A 27,742-nucleotide genomic window follows, 5' to 3' on the forward strand; every position below is an offset into this window, starting at 1 on the left:
AGATTAAAACCCTTTCCACTTCCACCCAAGCTGCTTGTAATGCATATGTCAGAATGCTAACTCTCAAGTATTTAAAGAGGCTTTTGAGAAAGGGGCTTAGTTCTGAGAAGCAAGGGGCCAGTTCCTTTCTACTCTCTTCTCCAACTGAGTGCAATGTTACCGTGGTGAACTGTTTACATTTTCTGTTATACTTGAACTATGAATGCAGCAATGACGTGGTGCTAGGGATGAAAGAAGACAAGATGCTTTTGTTGTTGTTGTTATGAAGAGTTTTTGAGGTTAACAAGTTTAGTACTGTAATCATTATCCAGATAAAATGTTATTCTGCGGGTGATGATATTGTTCCTATTTAATCCCTCGAAGTAACGGTTCTGCCGGTGGCAGAGAAACTCGCTTCCATTCCATGGGTGTTTTTAAACTGCAGGTTCACAGCTGTTCCACCTTTCTGACAGTGTGCATTAAGCCTTGTGCCAGAAGCTCTGGTCCCTCAAAGGCAGCAAAATGCCCTCCATCTGGCATGTAAGCGCAAGAGAGGATGTTCTTGAAGTCTCCTTTGCCCAGGCACATGGCGGATGTGCTGGCTCCTGAGGGAAAGCTGCCAAGCCCTGTGGGAACATACACTCCATCCCTAGAAGACTTAACTCAGTTAACTGCATCTCTGAAAGAAGTGCTGGAGGAAGGTCTATAGGAGCCTTCTGGCTGTGGTGACTGCCACAGGCAGCTGGAGAAGTTTCACTGCAGTGTTGGACATGGTTCTTGTCCCCATCTCTTGCATTCAGTCAGCAGAACTCATTGCTTCTCAGACACAGTTGATGTTTGTTCCATTCCATTTTTATAAAGGATAAGCAGTTAACAGGCTTTGTTCATAGTGGTATCGAGAAGGTTCATTACCCACAGGGTTTGCTTTGGTGGCTTGGATGTGTAAGCACCCAGACTACCACAGAAGTTCATATATGTCCTTCTGGATGAAAGGGTACGTATGTTGAGCATCTTCCCCAGTGAGACGGCCCGTGGTACATAAGCCTCAAGCATCACAGAAACGATCCTTCTCACACCTTGTCCGCTGACGAGGATGAGATTCAGATGCAGCCCCTCCAAGGATCTAAAATGAAGTTAATGAATAAATGGACGGCTAAATTGGCGATTTTCTGGAAAAGAAGTCTAACTGGAGCTGTGAGAGAAGTCTCTGAGACTTAAACCCCTTAGGGATCATCATACTTCAAAAAAAAAAAACCCACAAAACGACGCGAGTTAGAAACCGCGCGGCCGGCGCCGCCTCCCTCCACCGGCGCGCGGGAGGCGCGCTCAGGGCGGGCCGGGGCGGGCCGGGGGCGGGGCTGCCCTGGGCCGAGGCGCGCGGAGCCTCTCGCCGCTCTGCCGCCGCCATGTCGCGGCCGGGCCGCTCGGCGGGCTCGGGCGGCGCCGCCTCCTCCTCGAGCGGCCGGGGCGAGGGGCCGAGGGAGATCCGCGTGGACGAGGAGGTGGACATCGCGGTGCACCTCGCCCTGGATCGATTCGTCTGCGGAGAGGAGAAAGGTGCGGGGCTCGGGGCGGGGGCGGGGGCGGGGGGGGTCGAGGCCGAGTCTCCCGCCGGCTCCCGGGTCCGCTCTGCCCTTGGCGCTGCGGGGGGGGCGGGAACGACGGGAGGAGCTCGGGGAGCCGGGGCCGTTGCGTCCTGGGGAGGCCGAGGGCTGCCCTGAGCGCTGGCTGCGAAGGCCTGGAAGGAGGTGGTGGTGTGCGGGGGACGAGCGGGCCCTTCTTCTGAGGGACGAGCGATAGGATGAGAGAAAACGGCCGCAAGATGCACCGAGGGAGGTATAGATTGGATAGCAGGAAAAATTTCCTTATGAAAAGAGCGGTGAAGCATTGGAACAGGCTGTCCCAGGGAAGCGGTGGAGTCTCCTTCCCTGTAGGTGTTCAAAAACCGTGTAGATGTGGCCCCTGGGGATACGGTTCAGTGCACGGTGGTGCTGGGCCGATGATTGAACTTGATGATCTCAGCAGGCTTTTCCAACCTTAGTGATTCTGTGTTTCTAAGAACACCGTGTCTTGCGTGGTTCTATGTTCTTCTTTTATTATCTTTCTAGAAATGGAATTTCCTTCTTCTTTCACAAGTACAGAAAGAGCATTTGTTCACCGGCTTTGTCGGTCTCTTGGGCTGATATCTAAAAGCAAAGGGTAAGTTAGAGCCTCATTTTTATTTTATTTGTTTGGTGCAAATGTGGAATTTCGTGACTTAAAATTATCTCTGTTCCTAGTGTATATTGTGCACTGTTGCACAAAATAGTGCTAGAGAAAAAAGTTTAAGATAAAAACAAGTATCTTTGTACATGGTTAGTTTGAAGTGGCATGACCTTGTAACGTTTTCTGGATTTCGTGGATCAATACAAAGGACTTCTCATCGAGATCTGTTTTGTTTTCCACTCACTATTTCATGTTTAAGGGTTTTGCATAGTATCTCACACCTTGACAGATAAAACGTGACCTGGACTAGCACCTCCAAAAGAGTGCTTCTGTTGAGAAGTGATGGAGAAGAGCATCGGTATGCAGGCGTGATGGTGTTATTTTCTCTTACATAAAAGCTAGTGGAAATGGAAGGTTTCAGGGAAACCCCAAATAGATGGAGTTTTCCATATAGCATGTGTATTTGTGTACTGTTGTAAAACCATAGCAGCATTTGCTGACCTCTACCTTGAAAGAATTACCGTCAAAGATCATTACATAGATGTAAATAGGTTACTTATTCCTAAAATATAAATAGGTTACTTATTCCTAAAATATAAATAGGTTACTTATTCCTAAAATATATTTTTTTTTCCTTTCAGAAAAGGAGCAAATCGATACCTGACTGTAAGGAAGAAGGATGGATCAGAAGTGTCACGTGCAGTAATGACTTGTTGCTTGGCTTCTAGTACGAAACATACCATTCGGAGTTTAATTGTGAGATTTCCCGTCACAAGTAAAGAACGATCAGAACTTCGGCCAAAGACAAAGCGAGGAAATGCATGTGCTGTTGAATCGGGTATGTTCAAGGTATCTTCTGATATAGACTGGCGATCGATATGGCTTAAAGAGTAAACCAACCTACAACCCAGCTGACACTCATCCCTAAAACAAACCCATTACTTTTATTGACTTTTTGTTGTTAGTAACGGGGACATTTAGAACTGGTGTTGAAAGGAACTTAGGCAGTTATGTTACCCACTTTCCAGTGTCTGCTTTGCGCTAATTTACTTTTGAATCTTTGAGCCAGTTCCAGCCAAATTTATTTGGAAGTATGTTTCTGAAATGTGAATTCCGTGAGCTGAGATTGAAGAAAGAAGTATTACCAGGACTGCTACAGAAGAACACCCTTATGAGAAAAGCTGTTCTGCTTATAGCAATCCACGTTCTTAATAAAATTAGTAGTTATTTTTTTGTTTTATCTTCTAAAATATATTTGGTCTCTGAGAGACTTATATCTAGGCTTCTAGAATATGAAAGAGCTCACTGGAAGACAGATTTCTGATACACCATGGCTTTAAAAAAATACTTTTAATGAGATTGTTGCTTTAACTGTTATGAGTGTGAAAGAGCTATGTTGTGTTTCTGTGGGCAAAGCTGAGCGTGGTGGACAGAAAACACAGCAGTATGCCTTGTTTCATTGAATTTTTCTGCTTTATGATGCTTTATGCTTTATGTTCTTCCTTTGCTACTTTTCTTTTTCAGTTGTTTCATTTGTTTATTAGGGTTGCTTAATGAACAGAATTATAAGAGTACTGAAAAGCAGTTTCTTAGGAATGTAAGGCATAAACTAATGAATAGTGTAAAATTTATCTTCCTTTAATTTCTTTGCAAAACAGAATAGGTTTTGGCTTTTTCAATCTGTTAGTCTGTGATTGTCTTGGTAAGGCAGTGCTTGTAATTTAATATATTAATCTGTTAAACACATTAAATATATACAATTGAACTTAGAGCAAGTTTTTCCTTTTTCTGGAAAATAATTATTAAGGAGTTGCAGAATAGCATTTACAATACCGAGTTTGAAGTAGTCTTCTCTGAAGATGAGCAAGTTCTCTAGTTAGTTCTGCATTGGTTTCTAATGTATAACACTGTGCTCTGTGGATCCAGGGGTCTAGATATGCAGCATGTCTCACTTTGCATGATTTCAGATAAATCTTAGGGACTAGAGTATTGGTCTATGTAATACTAACTGGATAGAGGTCATAAAAGACCAGGGAGCATGTGTAAGAAGGCATCTGAACCACGGCAAAGTTATCTTTTTCTCAGGAGACAACCTTGTTAGTTTGGAATAATTTAAAAGTTTAACTATACAGTGACTATTTATATGCGAACTGTGAAGGTGTGAATGTGTGAATATAACGAAGAAAATATGCCAGGCAGCTTATTTTTTTGCATTTGTTTTCTATTTCTTTTTGCTCTTTATGACCTTTTTTGACACTGAGCAATGCACCAGCATAGATTGTTTTTGTTCAAAGTATCTAAGAAAGTAAGAACTCCTTTGAATAATATTTCTTTCAAGCATTGTAACAGGATGTGTTACTGTGAGTATGGCTTGTAAATGTGTGTTTGTCAGTTGACACATCTATAGGGGTGCATTCAAAGTTAGCAGTGTTCATTTTTATGTATGATTTTTAAGCAATATTTTAGTGACTTGCTTTTGCATCTGCCCAAGTGAAGTGTTAACTTCTCTTCACAGAAAACAGAGGAGTGAATAAGACAGGTGGACGACTCAGCAGTGGTATCCCCCAGGTTCCAGTGAAAAGAGGGGAATCGGAGTTTGAGTCTTTCAGGCAATCGCTACCAGTTTTTGAAAAACAGGATGAAATTGTTAAACTAATAAAGGATAATAAAGTTGTTTTGATTGTAGGAGAAACTGGGTCCGGAAAAACTACACAAGTATGTTTCTTTAATGGAATAAAAACTATTTAGAAAAAAACTAATGCATTTTTTAATATTTAGGTAATAAGGGATTGCTTTGTGCTGCTTTTAAGGCATTTGTTTTCCTATGCAGTTGAAAGTCTTGTGTTCTGATTCACTTTCTTGCTTTTGAAATATTAAGCCAGTAGGTACTTAGTAAAAGCATAAATATTTCTGCACAGTTTTGTGATTGATAACCAGTTTTCATTACAGTAATATAAGATTTTGAAGGGAAAGTACTCATGACTTTCTGTAGCCCCCTTCCTTCTAAAGCTAGTTCTAGTAGAATATTTTTGTGTTTAAATGAAAGATTATCTACAAATATTTTATATAGATTTCTCTGAAGCAGGAGAGAGAAGCCTAAATTATTTCTTTTGAAACAAATTAAAGTCAGAAATTTGTTTGCTGTCTTTCTACCCTTTCAAGCACATTTGCAATGATAATCTTATGGTGAATTATCTTGCAACCTATGTAATATTGAGATGCGCTTAAATGGTTTTCTGGTAGAAAAGCTATGACTTTATCAAATTGACAAGGAACTTTAAACCACTTCTTTGCAGATCTCACAGTTCCTTCTTGATGACTGTTACAAAACTGGGACTCCCTGTCGTATATTTTGCACTCAACCGAGACGTTTAGCAGCCGTTGCAGTGGCTGAAAGAGTGGCAGCAGAAAGAGGAGAAAAGATTGGCCAGACAGTTGGTTATCAGATTCGATTAGAAAGCAGGTACTTATGGCATTTCTTATTGCCAGTTGATTTTGTGTTGAAGTCTTTAGATTTGTGTACATACGAACTACAATATATTTGGGATACAGCCTAGTATAAGCTTAGTATGTAAAGTATAGGTAGAGCGTGTTGTTGCTTGGGTAGTCGAATATTTAAGAGTGAAAAAGATAGTTTTCCTCCTGTATTTTTTGTTTTCGTGTAGTAAGTTGTCTTATGTGAGTGAATTGCAGGTATTTTCGTTTCTGCTTTGGGGTGTGTGTGTGGAATTCAGATCAAGCCTACACTTTCCTCTTTTTTTTTTTTCTCCCTACTTTTAACGTGGTTAGATCCAAAAGTTCTGCAAGCTTTGGAGATAGGTAGGCAGAGCAGCACACTGTAACAGATGCTATAGTGAGAGTTGATAGGGGAAATAAAAGGAAACAGCACAAAAGTTTTAGAGAAATTGATGAGGTTGAGCATTACTTGACGGTCTAGTGTGCATTAACTACTGTTTAAAGCGTGAAGTGACATGAAAGTAGAGAACTCTAGGTCAGCTGAGGAACTTATTCCTAAAGTAGAGTAGGGGTAGATGAAAGTCTGAAAGCTGTTGTGTGATTTCTAGATTCTTTGAACTCTCTAGATAGTGGGGTTTCCAGAAATGTGCAGGTGTTGGAGTGTGAATGAGAGGATGGCAAAATGTAGAGCTAGTTACGTTGCTACATGGATCAAGATGTTACATAGCTAATGAAACTTGAATACACTTGAAAAACAGTAAAATTAAAGAAGAATTTGAATATGTATATGGGAGTTCACAGTTCTGTTAAGGGCTTGAAAGAGCTAGTAAAGACAAATTTCAAATTTAATTGCATGATTGATATGTGGGCCTATTATGCTGGCTGAAGAAGAACTAAGCGTAGCTCACATCAAAGTGGAGGAATTATTGCAAGCAATGCAGAAAATCCTGCTCAAGTGAAATCAATAAGTCCTCTCAAGAGAAAGAGCAAAAGAGAGAGGTGGCTATATTTCCAACTCCATAAAAGAAGATGTGGGATGGAGGTTTTTACAGTAACACAGGAGTCTTAACCTTTTAACTATTAGAGAGCAGTGATGATTTCTAGAAAGCTATTGAAGAAGAGAGAGTAGTAGAGATGGGTAAAGTACACGTTAAACGTGTTCCTTGAATCTAAAAGGTGGGAGGATTTTTGAAAGGAGGGATGAATTCCGAACTTCGAAAGAAATGCAGTGAGTGAGCTCATTAATTTCAGAAGAGAACTGTACGGTGTAATACAAAGGAACTTCTGAGTGCTTCAAATGACAATGCTGGGTAGTGTGGCAATCACTGTTTTCACTTCCACAAATAACTCTGCCACAGGTACTAGAATATTAACTTTTAAAGATTTTGAAGTTTTTGAAGAGAAAAATTAAAGCACTTGAAACGGATTAACTCGTTTCTTTGTGGTTCAGTCAGGTATAGGCAAATACGAAACTGTATCGAAGCATATACTGAAGAATTGGCACCTGTTTTTCCAAAGCAGTCCATGCTGAATTTTCCAGTAAATTAAACAACATGAAGTGATTCTCAAGGTTCTATTTTACTTGGTTATTTATTTATTTATATAAATTTGAATCTCACTTTGTTAATTAATCCATTGCCTGAAGGTTGGGAGCTTAAGCACTGAGATTCCTTAGGAATGCTCTGGGAATAGGCAATGTTTACAAACAAATAGGATGCGTGAATTCCTTGGGAGAACTATAATCTAATTCCATTTCTGGTGAGCAGCTGTTAATAATTTAATTTTCACTAAGTCTTGGAAAGCTAGTATGCATTTAAATGGTGTGAAAGACTGAAGTATCTTCATGAACTTTTCAATAGGGTTTCTCCAAAGACACTGTTAACATTTTGCACTAATGGCATCCTACTTCGCACGCTGATGGCAGGAGACAGCACTCTGTCAACAGTGACACATGTTATTGTGGTAAGAATCCTAATGTATTTCATGTGAGGTTGAACAATGTGTATTACTTATAGATTGCCAGATAAGATCCTTGTTGTCTTTAATTTGCTGAGCATTTACAGTGTTTTTATGTAGTTAGAATCTGAATTACTGTTAAAGACTTACTGAGTCCTTATTATAGTGCATAGTTTGCTTTTTTTGCCTTTTTTAAAAATTTTGTAACAGTATCTTATTTTAGCTTCATACCAATAATTAGTTTTGGAATCTTTATGCAATTGTGGGGGACAGAGCTCTAAATTTCTCTGAACTTCCTCTGTCAGAAAGTAGAAGAGCCTTAAGGGGGCTTATGTATATATGGTTCAACACAAGTGTGTCAGAATTTTTTTGTATCATGAGCTTGTTTTAGCAGTACAAGATTTGCGGTCCTTCCGTGAGCCTAGATGTTTTCAAGATAATGACTAGTCTAATTTTCAGCAAATTACTTAGGCGTTCATTTCTGATGATGTGAGTATTCCTGTTGTGGAATTTGATGTCAGTGGAACCCGGAATGTTTTTTTTTCAAGATTGAGCTCTCCATGGCTGAAGACAAATATTCGTGATAATTTTAGATGCCTGCCTGTTTATCAAAATAAAAAAAAAATGTGAGAACAATTTATACATTGTTGACTTCAGCCTAAAAATGTTGTATTTAAAAATATATTTGCGTCCCTGCTTCAACAGTCCATAATACAAAAACCAGAACAGAATGCACCAACAAAAGCAATTACTCTAGTCAGTCATGTGACTTAATTAGGGATAAGCTTTTTGTGTGACTTAAAGGCTCTAAGCAATCTAACTTTTTTCATTGTGTGTTATCATACATTTCTTTAAACATTCGTCAATTGTGAAGTAAGAATATATTAATATATTTGTAGAATTGGCAGTTTGTCATTATCTTGAAAATTAATTCAAATATAAGAATTAAAAAGTTTCAGTTCGCTTTAACCTCTGAAATCAAGCTGTATGTGGTTAGCATCTTGACAGAGCAGTGTATAAAATTTCTTGATATATGTTTTTCTGAGATAGCTTTATTAAACTTTTTGAAATATTTGTTACTTTTGAATATTTAAAAAAAAATCCTGTCTTAAATTAGGTGAACACATTTCTATGTGTCTTCAATGTACTAGCAAATTATATCTTTCAGTTTCATATTTGTGGAAAGTTACAATCTTGAGTCCATGATGTTTATCTGTTGTTTGTTCTCTCTCCCCCACCCCGTTTGTTACAGGATGAAGTACATGAGAGGGATAGGTTCAGTGACTTCTTGTTAATAAAACTGAGAGATATGTTGCAGAAACAGGATAATTTAAAACTAATTATTTCTAGTGCTGCTCTGGATGCAGATCTCTTTGTTAGATATTTTGGAAGTTGCCCAATAATGCACAGTAAGTATTCGTGTAAAATCTTAAGTCTAGGTATACCTGCCGTAGCATTTATAGGTTAAACAATAGCAGACCGTGCTGAGTAATGGAACATGATAAATACGCTAAGAGTTACAGCAATGCTTGCTCTTAGTTTGTTAATTTTGTGGGTTTTTTAGCTATTTGCATAGATGTGAGAGTTTTTATCGCAGGAAGTTCTGTAAGTGCAGGGATGTCCTGACCCATGCTCTGATTAATTCAGGAAACAGGAAAAGGTTCTTAAAGTGCTGGTCTACATGATAGTGTAGACCCTAGGATCTGCAACAGTGTGATCGATTTTAATTCATTCCTGTGAATTCCAGTTCTTCAGGTCTCTCAGAGATTGCTGCTGGTTAGTGGATAAAACACAGATAACTGCAGCTGGTCACTTTAGAAGTACAGTCTTAGGTAAATTGGGTTTTCATATTTTAATCATATGATTCTTTATTTTAAATAAATTAGCTAATAGTCTAGGTAAACACTGAGAAAAACCATGGCAATTTCTGTTAATTTTGATTTGGACTTTGTAATCTGCAGTTAGATGACATTCAAATGCAAGGAAAAGTTATCGTTACTGCTGTTTTTATTTCATTTGACTCATCTTTAGTAGAGGTAAAACGTGTGGAAGATGCTTTGTATTTCTTTCTCTTCACCCTTCTGGCTTGCAAATTTTGCACATGGGTGACCTCCTGTGGCACCTCTAGATCTTCCTTTTTCAGCAACAATGTCTAAGTACAACTTGTTCTCAGTAGGAGTGTTTCAAGAGAAACCTTGTATTTTCAAACCAACATAGTAGGCTTTCTGCATGTCAGCCTTTTTTTTTAAGAAGCTCAACAGTCCCAGGATATGAGTAGAATCACTTAACTGAGAATCTTATCTACAAATCATCAGTTTAATTTTTTGAATGTTCCTGAAAAAGAAAACTGTTTCGTTATAGATAGAAATATTTAATTGTCAATTCTCAATTTGTACCTAGTAAAATAAGGCTTGCAACTTGTTGGAGGCAGGAATCCGGAAATTACGCTATTTCAGTGATTTAGACTTATTTTTGGAGAAGGAAACCTCAGTTCTAATTATTTTATGGCTTTCCACTAGACTCTCCTTGTGGCTTTCCTGTTCATTTAGATCAGTATGCTTATTCAGGAAATCCTGATGACAATCTTTTTCTCTGGTTAACCTGAGTGGCTGCACTGCTATCACTTACTTTAGTCTGCAAAACAGATGAGTTACAGTTGAAAAAAACCCTTTGCTTTTTCCAGTTTTGAGAATTTAGGAAATAAAAGAAGAGGGTTTGCAGGCTTTCTCTGTTAATGTCATGAGAAAGATTTGATCCTCCTTCAATAATATAGCTGACAAAATCCTTAGCACAGAAACCACCAGTTTGTGGTTGTGCGTTCCTGTAGCACACACTTTGTGATCAATGCTGGAAGACTTTGTAATACCTTCTAAAAGTATGTGAGCTGTAGCTTGTTATTTCTGAACAAGAGAAAAGCCCTAAGTGATTTAAACTAAGGTATGGTAAACGTCTGCTAAGGTATGAGAAATTAAAATCTAGAGATTTTAATTCTTCCTGTGAGAGAGAATCCTTTAATGCCTTGTAAGTAAGGTCTAGGAGACAGTGATATTGAAACAGAAATCAGGGTAGATTGTTAGGAAATAAGGACCGTTGGATTGTCTTATTTGTCAGGAAGTACTCTGTAAAAAAGAGCCAAATTGGGCTGAAGCGATTGAGGAAATTGAGTGAAGTTTTTCTCATCATATACTTCTAAGGAGATAAAGTGGTTTAATATAAAGGTGATGGTCTGCTTGTGGGATCGTGCACTAAAACTGTATTAATTGCGGTTATAATTTTTAATCCAGGTGTCTTACACAATTAACTGTTCTTTTGTAAACATAAACAAAAATGAGTCTTTTTTTTTTCTCATTTTGATAAAATTGCCATTTATAACTGTCAATCTTCAGAGCATCTCTTGGTGTAACACTTAAAGAATTGAAGAGGTTAATGGGAAACAAGGTGCCCAGCTGACATTCCCCTTTTGAAATTTGTTTTGTTTTGTGGCCCGGTAATCTTAACAAAATGAACTCCACTGAAGATACTTCTACAGTTCTTTTCAAGGAAAAGAATAATTCCTTAAATCAGGCCCTAAGAATGTATAATTCACTTTTTGTATCTGCAAAACCCTTTTTTAAAATTCGGATCATAAATGAAGCTAGGGAATATCTAACACTTTATGAACTACTTTTACTTTCAGTACAAGGAAGACCTTTTGAAGTTAAGGAGATGTTTTTGGAGGATATTTTACGAAGCACTGGGTATACAAACAAAGAGATGCTAAAGTACCAAAAAGAGAAGCAGCAAGGTTTGTGGACCTCTTAATTCTTCTTCTTAATTCCTCTTAATTGTTAGGGTTGGAAATGAGTCTCATTGACTGATAGATTGAACAGCTACATGGGATGATTCTCTGTTAAAATTCCAAAGTCAGAATATGAAATGAGGTGTGATTAGAAGACAGCAAGTATCTTTTAGATCTCAGTGTTTACATTATTGCAATAGATTATGGGACGAAGCAATCACGAGATGACAGGGTTTTCAGTTCTAGGTGAGGTGAAGAGGGAGGTTAGCAGAACAGTTGCATTAAACTTCCAGAGGGCAGATTTTGGACTGTTCAGAAGGCTGGTTGGCAAAGTCCCATGGGAGACAGTACTTAAGGGCAAGGGAGCCCACAAGGGCTGGGAGCTATTCAAAAAGGAAATCCTAGCAGCTCAGGAGAAAGCCATCCCCATGTTCCAGAAAAAGAGCTGGTGGGGGGGAAAAAACCAGCTTGGTTGAGCAGGGAGATTTTGAGAGATATCAAAAAGAAGAGAAATGTCTGAGCTTTGGAAGAAGGGACAGGCATCTTGGGTGGACTACAAGAGGGAAGTGAGATCATGAAAAAATCAGAAGGGCCAAGGCCCAACTAGAAATCAGATTGGCAAAGTCTGTGAAAGATAACAAAAAATCTTTCTATAAATATATTAACAATAAAAGGAGGACTAGGGAGACCATACAGTCCCTATTGGACGCAGAAGGAACAACAGTGACAGGGGATGAGGAAAAGGCTGAGGTACTTAATGCCTTCTTTGCCTCAGTCTTTAATTGTAAAGAAAGTTGTTCTGTCTGTGTACAAACCCAGGAGCTAGAGGAGCAAAATGAGGCTCCCATGATCCAAGAGGAGGTGGTCGGAGCCTTGCTTGCCCAACTAGACACCCACAAGTCTATGGGGCCAGATGGAATCCACCCAAGGGTGTTGAGGGAGCTGGTGGATGTGCTGGTCAAACCCCTTTCCATCATCTTCCAACAGTCCTGGAAGACTGGGGAAGTCCCACTGGACTGGAGGCTGGCTGATGTTGTGCCCATCTACAAGAAGGGTCGCAGGGAGGACCCAGGGAACTACAGGCCTGTCAGTCTGACCTCAGTGCCAGGGAAAGTCATGGAGCAGGTGATCTTGAGTGCTATCATGAAGCACATGCAAGAGAACTGGGTGATCAGGCCCAGTCAACATAGGTTCACAAAAGGCAGGTCTTGCCAAACTAACCTGATCGCCCTCTGTGATAAAGTGACTCAGCTACTGGATGAGGGAAAGGCTGTGGATGTATGTTCCTGGACTTCAGTAAAGCCTTTGACAGAGTTTCTCACAGCGTTCTGCTTGAGAAACTGTCAGCCTCTGGCCTGGACAGGTGCACACGCTCCTAGGTGGAAAACTGGTTGGCTGGCCGGGCCCAGAGAGTGGTGGGAAATGGAGTTAACTCCAGCTGGAGGCCAGTTACAAGTGGGGTTCCCTAGGGCTCAGTGCTGGGTCCAGCCCTGTTCAATGTCTTTATCAATGACCTGGATGAAGGCATCGAGTGCACCCTTAGCAAGTTTGTGGATAACATTAAGCTGGGTGGAAGTGTCGATCTGCTGAGGTTCTCCAAAGGGATCTGACCAGTGACATCTTGGCTTGTATCAGAAATGGCGTGGCCAGCAGGTCCAGGGAGGTTATACTCCCTCTGTACTCTACACTGGTGAGACTGTTCCTCGAATCCTGTGTTCAGTTCTGGGCCCCTCACCACAAGAAGGATGTTGAGGCTCTGGAGCGAGTCCAGAGAAGAGCAGCAAAGCTGGTGAAGGGGCTGGAGAACAGGTCTTATGAGGAACGGCTGAGGGAGCTGGGGTTGTTTAGCCTGGAGAAGAGGAGGCTGAGGGGAGACCTCATTGCTCTCTCCAACTACCTGAAAGGAGGTTGTAGAGAGGAGGGAGCTGGCCTCTTCTCCCAAGTGACAGGGGACAGAATGAGAGGGAATGGCCTCAAGCTCTGCCGTGAGAGGTTTAGGCTGGACATTAGGAAAAACTTTTTCACAGAAAGGGTCATTGGGCACTGGCAGAGGCTGCCCAGGGAGGTGGTTGATTCACCTTCCCTGGAGGTGTTTAAGGGACAAGTGGACGAGGTGCTGAGGGCATGGTTTAGTATTTGATAGGAATTGTTGGACTTGATGATCTGATGGATCTTTTCCAACCTGGTGATTCTATATAACTTCAAAGAAATTTCTTTTTATGGTTGTATGTTTGCTTTCAGTTGATAAATGATGTATTTTTTGTAATTATTATTGAGTAGTATTGCATATTTATGGGGGATTTTGCCACATGAAAACTATAGAAGCAGAAAATACTACGTGCTGACTTTTGGATGAAAATTGGAGTGTAGCTGTTAGAGGGCACGATTTTGTACATTTTGTGCAGAACACTTCCACTGCATTCTTCAGGCGTATGTGTATTCAATGCTATCGAATCATAAAATGGCTTGGGTTGGATGGGACCTTAAAGCCCAACCAGGTCCCACGCCCTTGTCATGGGCCAAGGACACCTCCCACCAGACTACACTGCTCAAGGCTCCATCCAACGTGGCCTTGAACCCTTTGAGGAAGGCAGCATCGACAACTTCCCTGTGCAGCCTGTTCCAGGGTCTCATCCCCTTCATTGTGAAGAATTTCTTCCTCATATCTAGTCTAAATCTTCTCCCTTCTAATTTAAAGCCATCCCCCATGTCCTTATCACTGCAATCCCTCCCCAGCTCTCTTGTAGATTCCCTTCAGGTACCAGAAGGCTGATGTAAGGTCTCTCCAGAGCCTTCTCTTCTCCAGGCTGAACAAGCCTAACTCTCTCATCCTGTCCTCATAGCAGAGGAGCTCCAGCCCTCTGATGATCTTCATGGCCCTGCTCTAGACCCATTCATATGGTTCCATGTCCCCCTTATGCAGGGGATTCCAGTGCTGGACACAGTACTCCTGGCAATGGAAAGTAATGATCACAGAGGGTATGACCAAACAAGCCAACAATAATCAATAACCAGTGCAATAATATATGGTCCTACGTCTATGTTTATTGCATTGCTCAGTTCTGGTCATTGTGGATAAAAGAGTTCAGTTAAGGCACTGCTGTTATCTACTGTTGCTTCTGCTTGTATAGAAAACCTAGTTGTTACATACGGGAGCTATATCACTTCTTATTTGGTATTTTACTTTCGGAGAAATATCTGGACTGAGAATTGCTTAGGAAGCTCATTGGAATGCAGTAAGTTGGAATATTGGAGAGACTGGGGGGTTAACCACCTAAATGATATTTTTTTACCTTATTCTTATAGCAATTGTTTACAGTGGTGCACTTTGGATGCCCTTAATCATGGAATTTATATGGGTTGGTAACAGCATTATAGATAAATAAAAGAGCTTGAATGGTATAACTATTTCTTGTAACTGGAAACAATGGATAATTAGGACAGATGTAAAACTCTTTTTGGAAATACTTTATGCATCCTAGAAGAAAAACAGCAAAGCACTCTTACTGAGTGGTGTTCTACTCAAGAACATAAGAGCAAACCAGGATCTCGGAGGCAAAGATCTGTCCGAAGTGCAAATGAAGAGAATAATCTCTTCAGTGACGGTGGTGACCCTGTATTTAATCAGCTGGTAAGTTTCTCCTTTATTTGAAAAAGTTTATTAAATCTGCTTTCTATGTTATGTTATTACTACCTGTTTAAAAGTGTTTTCTAAAGATATAACTCCTGTAGAGTTTTTAGAAGGATATTAACATATTTTAAAAGATATTTTTTAATTTTTTTTTTATTAACATGAACTACTCTAGCTGAAGTGTGCTTTCCAGTTGTGATGGTCGTGCATAACTTTTGTGCAAATGACCAGATTGACATTGTTTAAAGTACTTGCATATGAAACCATAAATGCTTGTCATCTGAATGCTGTATTTCTAGTTGTTACTTCAAAAACTGTTCAAATTCTTTGTCTCTCTTATACAAGAATAAGGACAACCCTTGAGAAGAGATTAATCTTTCAATACTTTATTTTCTCTTCAGACTGAAAAAGATGTGAATTGCCTTGAGCCATGGTTAATAAAAGAAATGGATTCCTGTCTTTCTGACATCTGGTTGCATCAAGATGTTGATTCCTTTGCTCAGGTGTTCCATCTCATCTTAACTGAAAACATCAGTGGTAAGTTTCTGTTATGCAGTAAGATGAGGAAAACAACTGCAAAATGTCTTGAATTTCTGTAGTACTTCATCTCCAATTTCAAACGTTGTTACCTTTGAGTTCTGCCTATTGAAAAAATGAATAGGGTTAGCAGAATTAAGTTTTGCAGTAATTTGTTGTTGTACTTGTTTTGAAGTATTGACAGATGTTCTAAGACATTTCTAAAATAGTGTTAAATTCACATGAACTGACTGGTGGGATGAAATGAGTAAACAAATTCTCTCTGGGCTTTGTTTTGGAAGTCATATCCTACATTTAGATGAAAAAGTAACATTTGTATTTGTTTTGCTGACTTTTTTTTTGTACTTCTCAGTTGATTATAGGCACAGTGAAACCAGCGCAACTGCGCTAATGATTGCTTCAGGGAGAGGCTTTTTGAGTCAAGTAGAACAACTAATCAGTATGGGAGCAGATATCCACTGCAAATCATCCAATGGCTGGTAAAAACAAATAGATAAACTGAAAGATGTATTTGTCGATATACAAGTGAGAAGGAAATTTCTATAACATCTAAACTAATTTGCTAACTTATCAGACTACTGTAAACACTAATAGGTTTTTACAGTTCTAAACAATTTCTAACTTCCAATTATCGCATTGCTTTCTGTAAAATATAAATTGAATTCTTATTTAAATGGTGTCTAATACGGAATATATACTCTTGATTTCAATGTGTTTGATTTAACACACTGTTTGGAAGAAAAACTGGCATCTTTCTCACTAGATTGATTGAATTAGACCTAAAATGTTTTGTGGTTTTTATTTTAAGAGAGTGACCTATACAGGAATTAAAAATATGACATTACAGGTGCAAAGATCTTTGATGTGATATATATATGTAAGTATTGGGAAGAGTATAGGGACACTGTGTGGTTGTGTAGGGATGGGGTCAGGAAGACCAAGGCGCAGCTGGAGCTGAAGTTGGCAAGGGAAGTGAAGACTAACAAGAAGGGCTTCTACAGGTACATCAGTCAGAAGAGGAAGGTTAAAAAGAATGTACCCCCACTGATGCTTGAAAATAGTGAGTGTGTGTCAACAGGCGAGGAGAAGGCTGAGGTACTTAACAACATTTTTGCCTCAGTTTTCACTGACAGATTGTTCTCTTCACTCCCACTGGGTCAGCAGACATCAAGATGGGGACCAGGGAGGTAAAATCCTTCCCACTGTAGTGGAGGATCAGGTTTGTGACCACTTGAGGAACCCAAACATATTTAAGTCTATGGGATTTGATGAGATGCATGCCAGAGTCCTGAGGGAATTGGCTGATGTGGTTGCCAAGCTGCTCTCCATGGTACTTGAAAAGTCATGGCAGCCAGAAGTCCTTTACTCTAAATTGGGGAGGTATGGATTTGATAGATGGACGGTTCAGTGGATAAGAAGCTGTTTGCGTGGTCGTACTCAGAGAGTAGTGGTTGATGGTGTGAAGTCCAGGTAGAGATCTGTGACAAGTGGTGTCCCTTAGGGGTCTATACTGGCACCAGTGCTGTTTAATATCTTCATCAATGATATTGTCAGCGAGGTTGAGTGCACTTTCAGCAGTTTTGCAGATGACACCAAGCTGAGTGGTGCAGTTGCCATACCAGATGGACAAGATGTCATCCAGAGGGACCTGGACAGGCTGGAGAAGTGGGGCTGTGAGAACATCATGAGATTCAACAAGGACATTGCAAGGTCCTACACCAGGGTCGGGGCAATCCCTGATTTTAGTATGGGACGGGAGATGATGTGATGTGAGAGCAGCCCTGCAGAGAAGGACTTGGGGGTGCTGATTGGTGAGAAGCTCGACAAAAGCCAGCAATGTGTGCTGGCAGCCCAGGAGGCCAACCGTATTCTGGGCTGCATCAAAGCATCGTGGCCAGTGGATCAAGGGGGGTGATTTTGCCCCTCTGTTTCACTCTTGCGAGACCTCACCTGGAGTATTGTGTCCAGTTCTGGAATCCTCAACATAAGAAGGATATGGAGCTGTTGGAACGGGTCCAGAGGAGGGCTGCAAAGATGACCAGAGGGCTGATGCATTTCTGCTATGAGGACAGGCTGAGGGAGTTGGGGTTGTTCAACCTGGAGAAGAGAAGGCTCTGAGGAGGACTTACAGCGACCTTCCAGTACCTGGAAGAAGTCTACAAGAAAGATGTGGAGGGTCTGTTTACGAGAGCTTGTAGTGATAGGAGTAGGGGCAATGGGTATAAACTGGAGGGGGGCAGATTTAGACTAGACATAATGAGGAAATTTTTTTTCACAGTGAGGGTGGTGAGGCACTGGAACATGTTGCCCAGGGAATTTGTGCCCCCTCCCTGGAGCTGTTCCAGGCCAGGTTGGGTGGAGCCTTGAGCAGCCTGGCCTAGTGGGAGGTGTCCCTACCCATAGCAGAGGGGCTGAAATTAGGTGGTCTTTAATGTCCTTTCCAACTCAAACCATTTTATGATTCTGTATCGTGGAAATATTTGTGAATCTGTAAACATCAGATTTCTGTGGCTGTGAATTTTGTCTTTATATAAACAGGGAAATACAGTAAATAATTTTAATATAGGAAGACAAGTATTATGATTCCAGGAGTCTGGTGTTTGGTACTATCACTTGACAAACTTGGGAAGGATTGCAGTTAAGAAGGAGAGCAGAGTGAACTGCATTATGGGGAAGGCAACTTCTGTAAGACACTGAAAAGCCAAATATTTTCACAGAGTTTGGAGAAAAATGTTTGGTGTATGTCTTCTCGGGATGATTTAAAGGAGCTAGTAAAGGGTACTACAAAAAGGCATGGTTTGTTTATCTCTGCGTGTTGGTGTGTGGGTTTTGAAGGAATGGCATATTCTTTGTCCTCATTTCCTTCTATAGGCTTGCATATACTTCTTTGTAAAACTGAGATTCTTCTTTGACAAAGAATTGCAGTTATCTCAAAATTATATTGCTATCACACCTGTTTATGCACGTCAAAGGAGGAAGCTGCTGATCCAGCAGTAACAGTGTTGATTAAAAATCATGCAGAAATTAATAGTAAAGTGTGGTGTCAGTTGTCTCCTCGTGTAATGTGCCATTCATATCTATCTTTTGAAGTGAGAAATTAAAGATTTCTATGCAACTCTTTCAGGATGGCTTTGGACTGGGCGAAGCACTTTGGACAGATGGAGGTTGTTGACCTGTTGGAGTCCTACGGGTAAGCTATAACTACTTTGCAGAAGCGATAGTGTAGCACGGTGAAGGGAAGTGTATGTTTTGTCTTCTTTTAATCAGAACAGGTTTTAGCTTTTTATACTCTAACATCTGGCCTAAATAGCAAGAATGATTTGAGAATAGGAATATTTTGAAAACATAGTTATATAAAAAAAAATGTTGTATTCAGTATCACAGTAATTATTTGCTTGTAGGTTAATTATGGTTCTAGTTGTGTAGGGTTTCACAGAATCACTAGGTTGGAAAAGACCTCCAGGATCATTGAGTCCAACCATTCCTATAAACCACTAAACCATGCCTCTGAGCACCTCATCCATACCACATTTAAACACCCCCCTGGGCAGCCTGTTCCAGTGCCCAGTGAGCCTTTCCGTGAAAAGTATTTTTCTGATGTCTTACCTGAACCTCCCCTGGTGGAGCTTGAGGCCATTCCGTCTTGTCTTGTCACCTCTCATTTGGGAGAAGAGGCCAGCTCCCATCTCTCTACAACCTCCTTTTAGGTAGTTGTAGAGAGCAATGAGGTCTCCCCTCAGCCTCTTCTCCAGGCTAAACAACCCCAATTCCCTCAGACGCTCCTTGTAAGGCCTGTTCTCCAGACTCCTCACCAGCTTCGTCGCTCTTCTCTGGACTCGCTCCAGAGCCTCAACATCCTTGTGGTGAGGGGCCCAGAACTGAACACAGGATTCAAGGAGCAGTCTCACCAGTGCCGAGACCAGAGGGAGAATAACCTCCCTGGACCTGCTGGCCACGCCGTTTCTGGTGCAAGCCAAGATGCCATTGGCCTTCTTGGCCACCTGGGCCACTGCTGGCTCATGTTAAGATGGCTGTCGATCAACACCCTCAGGTTCTTCTCCAGGCAGTTTTTCTAGTCTATAGCACTGCATAGGGTTGTTGTGCCCCATTTCTTTTATATTCTGAGCGTTTATCATCTTAGTATGGACATTACTATCACAATTATATATCTAGGCAGTTTGTGATTATAGTAACTTAAATATGCAAATTCTATACCCTGTACCATTTTAATTTCAGATACTTATTTTGGAAGGAAGTCTGCTGTGTGTTTTTGTCTGTATATTGTTGATACATGATACTCATATTAAAGAAACTATGTGAGTAACGTGTCAGTAGGTCATCCAAGAATTTATTTTTTATAACTTGGTTATCATAGTTTACTTACAGTTTTGTAGAGACCTACATTATTATAGTTCCTCTTAGTGTAGTTTTTGTTAATGTAGTACCTGCTTAACTGTTGCGGTATGGAAGTTTTTGGAAAATACATTTATTTTAAAATTTTTCCTTTAACAGATAAAGAAATGGTATCTATACTTTGAGTTCTGACACATGTGCTTGTGGTTGTGTTATAAGTAGAGTTAATGCTGCAAATTGGAAGTTACATGTTTTGCTGGGTTAATACTTAAATCGGTAAACAGTAATCCTGTTGTGGCGAGGCTGTTCCACTGCACTTCTAGATTCAAGAGAACTAGTCTGGCTGGTCTTCATCTGAATCTGAGTTGATGGCCGAATGCAAAGCTGAAGCAAACAATCTTGACTCTGGCTTGTGTATTTGTGTGTTCTAGTGCTTCAGTGGAATCTGGAAATATGGATGAAAGTTCCCTGGTACAAAAAAGTGGTAGTGACCTTAGTGCAGAGGACAGAGAACTATTGAAAGCTTATCATCACAGTTTTGATGGTGAAAAAGTGGATCTGGACCTGATTATGCACATACTTTATAACATCTGTCACGGTTGTGGTGCCGGTAGGTGTATACACATACTCCCAATAAGTTACTGTGGATTTGGCTTCTGAGGAATTGTGCTTTTTTTTCAGTAATACCTATTAGGTTAAACCTTTGGAGTGCTAATATATGCAGTACTGTAATATATTTGAAGTGAATTTTCTATTTAACTGTGCAAACTAACTTCTCTTTTAGGAGCGATTTTAATATTTCTTCCTGGATATGATGAGATAGTTAGCCTGAGAGACCGTATTCTTTTTGATGACAAGAGATTTGCTGATGATGCTTACAGGTAAAGCCTCTAGTTTCTGTGGTTTTCTTGAGTCTCTATTGTTTCTTTTAAAGATCCTTAAAAATGTGCTTTGTTTTGCATTAGATACCAAGTTTTCATGCTTCATTCAAATATGCAGACCTTGGATCAGAAGAGGGTCCTTCAAAGTCCACCTTCTGGCATCCGCAAAATAGTAAGTACCAGGGGACTTCATCAGATTTTGTCTTGACCTATTTTGTCTTTGCTTTTATACTTACCACAGTGTTTGGTTTCTTTTCTTTAATTGCAGATTCTTTCTACTAATATTGCAGAAACCAGCATAACAGTCAATGATGTTGTATTTGTTATTGACTCGGGCAAGATGAAAGAGGTACTATTGTCTTAAACTTTCTTTGGGATGTAAACTTCTTGGTGTTATTTTAAAATACATAATACGTAAATTTTGGAGACCTGTTTTTTAAGTAGGCTGAGCTAGTGCGTGTCAAGCAACAAAGCTCACCGAGAGGTTTGACATCCATTAGTTTTATGACAATTAGTGGTAATATCTAGCTGTTGAAAAACCCTGTAAAAGCTATGGCAGGTTGATATAGTTATGTATCCACAACTTTGGTGATTTTTTTTTTCTTTTAATGTAGTATTTCTGTTTGATTTTTGACACAATTCCATGAGTTTAGACTGCCATCTTCCTGAGAATTGGAGAACACTGGGAGTTTCCTTTGTCCAACTATCGTGTCTAGCTGAAGCCTCATCAATTAAGTGCTTAAGCGTTGTTTTTGATGTGTTGAATATCCATTCCCTAATTACTTGTTCCAGTAAAGTGAGATAACTTAAGGCAGTTTAAGATCTAGACTATGACTAGATCACAGGAGATATGCATATCAAATTTCTGAAGTTCTCATGGTAATACAGCTTTTGTTGTAATTTTGCATCAAACGTGGGAAAATAAGGATGTAATTTCTAAGCGAGACAAAGAGGAAAACGTTATTCAATGTAATAACGTATTTTTGCTTGGTTTGTGATACCACATAACGCAATCCATGTCTTTTATTGACTTCCAATTACCTATTGCCTAGAAAACTTTTAATTTAGGAAAATATGTAGCACAAGTAAACTGTGATGGGGGCAGTATGAATTCACTTGAAATGAAGTACCTTACAACACACCTTTGTGCCAGAAGCGGCTCATGCTTATTTTTTTTAGAGACATTCTGTTGATTGTCTAAAACACTAGTAGCTCCTATTTCCTGTACACTATTCAGAGATGTTTTTATGTTCCTTGCTTTGCTTTTATAGAAGTCTTTTGATGCACTGAGTTGTGTTACAATGCTAAAAACGGTGTGGATTTCTAAAGCCAGTGCTATCCAGAGGAAAGGCAGGTAAGAAACGCTTCATACTGGATTTCATTTTGCAGATATCTGCTGTCTTGTATGTTAAGGATAATGTAACCAGGGTAGTAGCAGCCGTACTGGGTAATGCTACTAGCCCAGTCCAATATTATGGTGGATCATGGCCAACGCGAATTCTCTGCAGAAGAGTAAGGGTCAACATGTATTTTCTTGGAGAAATTTCCCAAGCTGTATAAAAAGTGGCACTGGGGAATTTCTCAAAGCTTACCTTAGGTCTAGATTGTTTTCCCCCCATCAATTTGTTCCCCTTCTCTTTCTCCCATGTGGGCACCAGCAACCACAGTGTCCAATAAGGGATTTCACAACTTCTCTGTGACCAAAGGGCTGCCAATTGCTAGTTTTTAATCAGTTCATCTTCATCCTGATCTTAGAGGAGACGTTGAGCAGTGATTCCTTTTACACCTTCTCCAAACCATTCATGACTTAATAAGAGGAATCATATTCTTCCTAACATTGGGTGAGGGCTAAGAGGATGTATAGCAACAAATGTCTGTGTTTGCTAATATGATATTGGCCTTAACCTGCAAGAATTTGAGTGTGAATGTGAGCGTTTGCTGTCTCTGTCCTCTCACTCAAGCTGTTTGGTCTTCATTCTACCTCTTACTTCCGAGTGTCTGGGGGATGTGAAGTGGAAGCGAGGAAGTTTGACTTATATTCCTTACAGCAAAGGACAGTTCAGGTTTGGATTCGTCTTAGGTTAGCAGAAAACCCCACATCACTTTATTTTTAGATAGGCCTTATTTTTGTTTCTCCAGACCTTTTAACTGTTGGGGTAAAATGACAATAAGATTTTCATGCTATCAAAAGTAATCTATGTACTGTAAAAGTCTCACATTGTCTGTGAGACTTAAACTTTACAACAAAATTACCTTTTCCTTAGACCTGCTTATGTGCTTCTTTTCTAAGTTTGTGTGTATGTGTTGTTGGGTTATTTTTTTTTTTTAAGAAGAAACTCTAATTTTAAGCAACTTCCATATTTTATTTTCAAGGGCTGGGCGCTGTCAGCCTGGAATCTGTTTTCGTCTCTTCAGCAGGCTCCGATTTCAGAATATGTTAGAATTTCAGACTCCAGAACTACTAAGAATGCCACTGCAGGTGAGCGTTTACTTTTTAAAAAATATCATCTGAACTATTTACACCAAAAAAGTGTTTAGTTTGATTTTTTTTCTCCCCCTAGTCTCAACAGTCTTTTTTTTTTTTTTTTTTAACTTGCAGGAGCTTTGTTTGCACACAAAACTTCTGGCTCCGATTAATTGTCCAATTGTTGACTTTCTTATGAAAGCTCCTGATCCTCCACCAGCTTTAACTGTGAGAAATGCGGTGCAAATGCTTAAGGTCAGCAGAGGAACAGGTTTAGATGGGAATTGTATTTGATTCTGTATTTGTGGTGTAGTGACATAGCTTACTGAGCTTTCTTTGTGCTGAGACTGTTGTGTAGTTACTGGAGGATGCTTTGAGTTGTCTGTTTTCATTTTGTGTGTGAATGTGGTATTTTTTTAAGGGAAGAGTCTGCTTAGAAGTTTCATCTCAAACTGTTAAGAGTGTAACTCGCTTTTTTAGTGTTTGGAAACAAGTCAAGCGCAGTATTCACATCCTTTCTGGGTTTTTTTTGTAAATGAATTTTGTCAGCTTTCCCACCCCTTTCCTCCTTCCCATTGTTTTTTGATTTTATTTTTTTTTTTAATATAGACAATAGATGCCATGGACCCTTGGGAAGATCTCACTGAACTTGGTTATCATCTCACAGAATTACCAGTAGAGCCACACCTTGGTAAAATGGTGTTGTGCGCCGTTGTTTTGAAGTGCCTGGATCCCATTCTTACCATTGCTTGCACTCTTGCATATCGAGATCCTTTTATCCTACCTACGCTGGCCTCTCAAAAGCGTGCATCCATGCTGTGTAGGAAACGTTTTGCTGCTGGAACATTTAGTGACCATATGGCACTTCTCAGGGCTTTCCAGGTATTGTTTCATCTTTGAAAAGAGTAGTAATCACAATAGATCACCTATCAAAGTGAATGATGTACCAGTCAAGTTGGGTGTGCCAGTCAAGTTGGACTAATTCTGTCCCTGGATAAGAAACTGTTTTTACCTAGTGGCTTTCCTGTATGTTGGACTTGTAAATTTGTGAGTGAACACTTTTTGTCAGATACTTCGTTTTTTTCAAACCTGGTTGAATTCTGAATGTTGCAACAAGATGCCACTTCGTATCCTGTTACACTGATAACTGAATATGATGATCTTAAAATAACTTAACATACCAATCATTGTATTAACTTAGGGAATAGGTAATGAGAATCTAGTATTTAACAAAAAAAAAAAACAAGTCTCGTTTGGGACATTTTCTTTCTTTCAGAATGGTTTTTGCCTTCATTTTGTTGATATAATAAAAAACATGCATTTTTAAATTTTAGCTAGTCAAATCAATACGCAAATGTAAAAACAATATTCTTTCCAGGCATGGCAGAAAGCACGCAGTGATGGCTGGGAGAGAGCCTTTTGTGAAAAGAACTTCCTGTGTCAAGCCACAATGGAAATCATCATAGGAATGAGAACACAATTGTTTGGCCAGCTTAGAGCCTCAGGTAAATAGCTTTGAAAAAAAATTAATGTAGTTTTGGAGTCAAGTGTATACCTAGTATGAGTGCATACAAACTGTAAAAACAATAGTGTTCACTGATGTCGTTTTCCTTCTTTGATTTGCAATTGACCGGTACATGTTCATGCTGGGCATGGTGCAGATATTGTAGTGAGGTGTGGCCAGGAAGCAGCTAACATAACTGAAAGCATGTTCTAATAAATTATTTCCATAGGAAATGCCTTTGTGTTTTAAAAAGTAATTCTGTTCTATGTTTGTGTAAAACCCCTTATCAGGGAGGATTGTAAGCATAATAATTTTTTCTTGATCCTGTTATGGTTGGCAGTGGTGAAAAATGTACTTTTTTTTTTTTTTCAAATTCCTTTTGAGAAGCAAAAAGGTAGATCTTAAATACAAGCAAATATAGCACGTTTGCCCTCTTTCATCAGGTTTTGTTGGAGCCAGAGGAGGAGCCGATATGAAATATGTTAATACTAACTCTGAAAACTGGGCTGTAGTTAAAGCTGCCTTAGTGGCTGGGATGTATCCCAATCTAGTTCATGTAGACAGAGAAAGCATGATTTTAACGGGACCAAAGGAGAAGAAAGTGCGATTCCATCCTACCTCTGTTCTTAGTCAACCTCAGTATAAAAAGGTAAAATCACTTTGAATTTATAGTTGACAAAAAAGAGGATTACGCTCTATGAAATGTTACAGAAATGTGTCTTCATAGTTGTCAGTACTTTAATACTAGCATTTGCATTAATCACTGTGTGTTTAGAAAATATTTTTCCTGGCACTTGATAAAATAATTTGATTCAGTTCATTTTTCCAATATTATTTCATCAAAAGGTAATTGAGTTAGTCCATCTTCTAGGCAGAATGAGACAAAATGGTAACCTTTCCTCCCAGTTATGAAACTGTTTTAAAGATACTTGGCTTGAAAGCTGCCTGGCAGAGAAGGACACAAACACAAGCCAGCAATGTGCCCAGGTGGCCAATAAGGCCAACAGCATCCTGGCTTGTATTAGAAATAGTGTGGCCAGCAGGAGTAGGGAAGGTATCATTCCCCTGTGCTCAGCAGTGGTGAGGCATTACCTCAGTTCAAGAAGGACGTTCAGATGCTGGAGTGTGTCCAAAGGAGGACACTGGAGCTGATGGAAAGTGTTGAGGATAAGCTGAGGGAACTGGATGTATTTGGCCTGGAGAAGGGAAGGCTGAGGGGAGACCTTATGGCTTTCTGCAACTGCCTGAAAGAAGGTTGTTGTGAGGTGGGTGTTGGTCTCTTCTGTGAAGTAACAAGTGAGGGGAAGAGAGGGAATGTGTTCATGTTGTGCCAGGGGAGTCTTATAGTAGGTATTAGGAAATACTTCTTTTCTGAGAAGAAGGTGGAGCATTGGAGCAGTCTACCCAGGGCAGTGGTGGAGTCTCCTTCCTCGGAGGTGTTCAGACAACGTATAGATGTGCAACTTGGTAACATGGTTTAGTAGGCATGGTGGTGTCGGTCTGACAGTTGGACTGGATGATCTTAGAGGTATTTTACCAAACTTGATGATTCCATGATTACATGATTCTGTATAACAATCCCTACTCATAATAGTTCTGCTCTAAAACTACTCTTTTCTTTTTTTTTTTTTTTAAGATCCTTCCTTTAAAGCAGAATATTTTGCTTCAGGATAGTAGGATAATTTGAGTCTGGGTGAATACGTCTTGCTTTTTTAATTTGTGTGTATTAATTTGACTACATAAATATATATTTATCTCTACATATATAAAATATGTTAAGGTTTATTTGAATTGCAACTAGAGGGTTAAATAGCCTAGTCTTATTTGCTCTTGCACAGATTCCCCCAGCAAACGGACAAACTGCAGCCATTCAGGCACTCCCTACAGACTGGCTTGTATATGATGAAATGATGAGAGCTCACAGGGTAGCAAATATCCGATGCTGTTCTGTGGTAACATCTATCACTGTAGCACTCTTCTGTGGACCAGCTAGATTAGCAAGTGATGCTTTGCAGGAGCCGTCATTCGTTCAAGGTACAGTGGGGTTTGGATTTGGAATGTTTCCATTGCCATATGCATATAGATATACATACATACACACACACATATATATATGCGCAGTGTGTGGTTTTGCAAACAGCTTTAGATATAAGTTTGGTAATGGCTTGTTGATATTGATAAAGGTACATGAGTGAGTTGGATCACATCAATACAGGTGCTTATATAGCAAGACCCTCAAAGGTTTGAATACTTGAGTTCCGCTAACTGAAGCGAAGAATTTGCACTGAGGTATGCTTGCAGAAAATTAAAGTGGTTTTTACAAGCGTTCACCTTGTAAAATCAAATGTAGAAGGAAAATGGCTTTTATCGCTGGTAGTACAGTAGTATTCAGGTTTTTATATATAAGTGGAAATAATATAGAAATATTTGTGTACCTTTTATATTTTATTCAGGGGGTGTGTTCTGTAATGATAACAGTGATAGCGAGAATGAGGACAAAACAACTGCTGAATTGGCAGTACTGGAGCTAGATGAATGGCTCCATCTCAGACTGGACCATGAAGTAAGTACCTTGTGCTTGTTTCTTGTAGAAGGATGTTTATGTTGCAGCTTCTAGAAAGATTTCTGAAACATTTGGGTAAGCAAGAATTTTCTGTAAGAATGGCTGTCACAGTCCATTTGGGTCTCTCAGAGCTACAGGACAATGTACCTTATCATTTAACCTTTATTTCCTGAGCTCATTAAGAAATATAAATGGGGGCTCAATCCCCTTTTGCCCATACTAGTCTATTGCATGATTTCATTTATTCACCGTTCAGGTCATAAGGTTTCGTAACTTTTAACCTATAATTCAATTCATGCACCTATGACCAACAGAAAAATAGAACCAGTTTACCTAGCCGGCAGTGAGAGGGGGAGGGCTCCTTCTTCTTTCTCCGTCACTGTGTAAGTGACACAGTTTGACCCAATAGCACTGTTCCGAGCACATATTGGACCA

At 39.8% G+C, this 27,742-nt stretch overlaps 1 protein-coding gene across 2 annotated transcripts in view; it reads left to right on the forward strand.

The window, feature by feature from the left end:
• Window positions 1–1,362: 1,362 nt before the first annotated feature.
• The window catches only part of LOC138732446 (3'-5' RNA helicase YTHDC2-like), a 34,601-nt gene continuing 8,221 nt past the window's right edge, over window positions 1,363–27,742 (forward strand). For both annotated transcript variants that reach the window (XM_069879058.1, XM_069879059.1), the window contains exons 1-24: window positions 1,363–1,536; window positions 2,088–2,178; window positions 2,826–3,022; window positions 4,700–4,899; window positions 5,481–5,647; window positions 7,500–7,602; window positions 8,849–9,005; window positions 11,273–11,380; window positions 14,857–15,005; window positions 15,407–15,542; window positions 15,895–16,021; window positions 18,667–18,732; window positions 20,327–20,505; window positions 20,680–20,776; window positions 20,861–20,948; window positions 21,045–21,125; window positions 22,048–22,130; window positions 23,150–23,255; window positions 23,376–23,495; window positions 23,850–24,122; window positions 24,619–24,745; window positions 25,188–25,393; window positions 26,583–26,778; window positions 27,198–27,307. In XM_069879058.1, the coding sequence (XP_069735159.1) occupies window positions 1,386–1,536; window positions 2,088–2,178; window positions 2,826–3,022; window positions 4,700–4,899; window positions 5,481–5,647; window positions 7,500–7,602; window positions 8,849–9,005; window positions 11,273–11,380; window positions 14,857–15,005; window positions 15,407–15,542; window positions 15,895–16,021; window positions 18,667–18,732; window positions 20,327–20,505; window positions 20,680–20,776; window positions 20,861–20,948; window positions 21,045–21,125; window positions 22,048–22,130; window positions 23,150–23,255; window positions 23,376–23,495; window positions 23,850–24,122; window positions 24,619–24,745; window positions 25,188–25,393; window positions 26,583–26,778; window positions 27,198–27,307 (3,318 nt within the window). In that variant the 5' untranslated portion in view covers window positions 1,363–1,385. The remainder of the gene's footprint in view (window positions 1,537–2,087; window positions 2,179–2,825; window positions 3,023–4,699; window positions 4,900–5,480; window positions 5,648–7,499; window positions 7,603–8,848; window positions 9,006–11,272; window positions 11,381–14,856; window positions 15,006–15,406; window positions 15,543–15,894; window positions 16,022–18,666; window positions 18,733–20,326; window positions 20,506–20,679; window positions 20,777–20,860; window positions 20,949–21,044; window positions 21,126–22,047; window positions 22,131–23,149; window positions 23,256–23,375; window positions 23,496–23,849; window positions 24,123–24,618; window positions 24,746–25,187; window positions 25,394–26,582; window positions 26,779–27,197; window positions 27,308–27,742) is intronic.

The sequence above is a fragment of the Phaenicophaeus curvirostris genome, chromosome 31 (assembly GCF_032191515.1).
Source record: "Phaenicophaeus curvirostris isolate KB17595 chromosome 31, BPBGC_Pcur_1.0, whole genome shotgun sequence".
NCBI classification, from domain to species: domain Eukaryota; kingdom Metazoa; phylum Chordata; class Aves; order Cuculiformes; family Cuculidae; genus Phaenicophaeus; species Phaenicophaeus curvirostris.